Genomic DNA, 2,873 nt, shown 5'->3' with positions numbered 1-2,873 from the left:
TCGCGCGAATACTTACGCTAGCGTTCATTAATCGCCCACTGGACATCTCGCTAGTTACACCATGGATTAACGCACGCCCGGCGTTAGATACGCCTGGAGTATCTCACAGGTCTGAACGTAGCCTTTATTATATCTCTATGATTTATACTCTTTGATTTACTTTACTAGAACAAACATATTTGAATAGAGCCATATAGGCCTACGCACGCGATCAATAGAAGTACGTACTTCGGTTGTACGCGTCATTGTCGCTATAACTACGGTACGTCATTACGTAATACGCGCTAACACTTTATACTCTACTAAAATACAACATCCCCCCATGAGAAACTCTCATAATAAAACAATTAACACATAAAACATGAAAATGTTATACAATAAATCCCAATTAATTAAATAGAAATTCATTTCCCAAATTCAGATACCCTTTAAAATGAGTTGTCTTAATCATCTTTCCATTGCTCAAGCTTTACCAATTTTGCAACAGGCCTTTTGTATGTCTTCCCTGTATCATTTACTAAAACTTCTGCTACTCTCACCCGGCCATCTTCACCTGGGTATACTGTCGTTACTTTTCCAATCAGCCATTGAGCTCTAGGTTGTTGTGAGTCAATAATCAAAACAACGTCTCCTACTTTCAATTTACAACTTTCTCTGTGCCATTTTTGTCTTATTTGAAGACTCGGCAAGTATTCTCTCATGAATCGTCTCCAAAACTGCTCGGCAATAAATTGGCTGTGTCTCCAGTGACGTTTACTTCTTATTTCTCCATCGTTGAAGACCACCAAAGGTAGAGCAGTGTCTCGTCTTCCCATTAATAACATATTTGGCGTTATTGGGTCTGGATAGGCTATATCAGACGAGGCATATCCAAGAGGTTTGGAATTCATTACACTTTCCGCTTCTGTGAATACTGTTCTTAGTACAACATCTGTTACAAGACTGTGGTTTAATGAGCATCTTAACGCATTCTTTATAGATCTCACCTCTCTTTCCCAGATTCCACCAAAATGTGGAACGCCTGGCGGGTTAAAATTGAACTTTACTTGTTGACTTGCAAGCTTTTGTCTTAGGTCATAACTCATAGCATCAGATGATTCACATAGCTCTTTTTCAGCTCCTTTGAAATTTGTACCACAGTCAGAGTACAGCTCCTTCGGTTTTCCTCGTCGGGAAACAAATCTTTGAAACGCCATGAGAAATGCATCCATGTTCATACTTTCAATGACTTCTAAGTGTACTGCCCATGTAGTCATGCATTTAAACACAACTCCCCAACGTTTCTCAGTGCTCCTCTTTACTTTAACGTTCATTGGCCCGAAGCAATCAACTCCTGTCGAGTAGAAAGCTGGTTTTCCAATTCTCAATCTGGCATTGGGTAAATCGGCCATCACTGGTACTTCTGCCTTCTTTCGCCATCTTTGACATTCTATACATTGTCTAAGCATTGACTTTATCATACTCCGACCTTTAAGTATTTAATACCTACGGCGTAATCTTGCAAATATCTGCTCGTGTCCTGCCTGATGACTAAAATCAGAGCTATCTACCTTCCTTACCAACAGCTTAGTAATATGATGTGAAGGATCCAGTACAATTGGATGTGGTTCTAAATCGTTAGTTTCAACCTTTCTAAGTCTACCACCAACTCTGATTACACCCATGCTCTCGTCAATTTCAGGTGCCAATTGTACGAGTCTACTGCTCGCTTTCACATCCTTCTTCTCCTGTAGGTCATTAAGTTCTTCATTGAAGCTGTCACTTTGAACTTGTTGCAGTAGCTTTAGTTCAACATCGTTTAGCTGATCTGCCGTTAACACCTGACTCAGATCCATAGATCATTTTGCCATATGCCTCTACTAATTCATCCCATGTTCTGTAATTCTCTATTTCAATATCATCTTTTGGTTTCTCGGCAGTCACACTGGCACAAAATGCTGATTTCTTCAACTCTGAATTTTCTACACACTTTGTTGTCGCTTCATATTTAGGCCATTCTTCCAATGGTAGCTTCAAGAATGCTGGTCCAACTAACCATCTTTCTGACAGCATTTCTACACTTGTGCCTCTCGAAACATCATCGGCTGGATTTAACTCTCCCGGAACATGTTTCCACTGCGACGCACTACTTTTGCTATGAATCTCACCGATTCTTGCTGATACGAATTGCTTGAATCTTCTTGATTCACTTCTAATCCATACACTATTGTACTGTCGGTGAAGAAAATTGTTCTCTGTATCTTCAGCCTTATTTCATACATTATTGTTTCATGTAGTCTTACAGCCAAGACTGCTGCCTGTAGTTCCAATCGTGGAATTGTAAGTTTCTTTAAGGGGGCTACTCTTGATCTTGCTGCTACAAATCGTGTGGAATATCGTGGTTCCCCTTCTACTTCCCATCGTAAGTATGCACACGCACCAAATGCTTCTTCAGAAGCATCACAGAAATTTACAAGCATTGGTAAACCTACAGTATCCAGTGGTGATAAACATCGTTGGAATGTAACATTGTTCAATTTCTTCATTTCTTTGAACAGTTCAATCCATTCAGCGGCTATCGGTTCTGGAATTATTTCATCCCAATCTAATCCGAGCTCTCAAAGTCGTTGCATACCTATTTTAGCCTTTATAATGAACGCTGCGCCAAAACCCACTGGGTCGAATATCTTCTTCGCAACTTCTCGTAACACTTGTCTCTTGGTCAGCTTAAAAATATCTCCATTCACATCATTTATTGATTTAACTTTATAAGACAATTCATCTTTTCGGTTGTCCCATACCATCCCCAGGATCTTTTCTTCCATTACAGTTTTCATGGTACCCTCAGGTTGCTAGCATCATCATGACTTTGCAGATTCGCGTTGGAGATCCAT

General features: G+C 40.0%; 2 protein-coding genes across 2 annotated transcripts; both read right to left on the bottom strand.

Annotated features, from left to right (window-relative positions):
* Nucleotides 1-443: 443 nt before the first annotated feature.
* LOC117115956 lies at nucleotides 444-1,460 on the bottom strand. The gene has a single exon (XM_033259849.1). The coding sequence runs from the start codon at nucleotides 1,458-1,460 to the stop codon at nucleotides 444-446; it is 1,017 nt and encodes a 338-aa protein (XP_033115740.1).
* Nucleotides 1,461-2,090: 630 nt separating this feature from the next.
* LOC117115955 lies at nucleotides 2,091-2,525 on the bottom strand. The gene has a single exon (XM_033259848.1). It carries the CDS (start codon nucleotides 2,523-2,525, stop codon nucleotides 2,091-2,093), a length of 435 nt encoding a protein of 144 aa, XP_033115739.1.
* Between the last annotated feature and the right edge of the window lie 348 nt (nucleotides 2,526-2,873).

This window comes from Anneissia japonica, unplaced genomic scaffold (genome assembly GCF_011630105.1).
Source record: "Anneissia japonica isolate Jap-2015-1 unplaced genomic scaffold, ASM1163010v1 scaffold305704_len5972_cov414_single, whole genome shotgun sequence".
In the NCBI taxonomy this organism is placed as follows: domain Eukaryota; kingdom Metazoa; phylum Echinodermata; class Crinoidea; order Comatulida; family Comatulidae; genus Anneissia; species Anneissia japonica.
The sequence above is the reverse complement of the archived record's forward strand: the minus strand, read 5'-3'. Positions and strand labels throughout refer to the sequence as shown.

Bases quoted from the DNA above. Each gene is read 5' to 3' on its own strand.
- LOC117115956 (XM_033259849.1), bottom strand. From the start codon at position 1,460: ATGATAAAGTCAATGCTTAGACAATGTATAGAATGTCAAAGATGGCGA.
- LOC117115955 (XM_033259848.1), bottom strand. From the start codon at position 2,525: ATGAAGAAATTGAACAATGTTACATTCCAACGATGTTTATCACCACTG.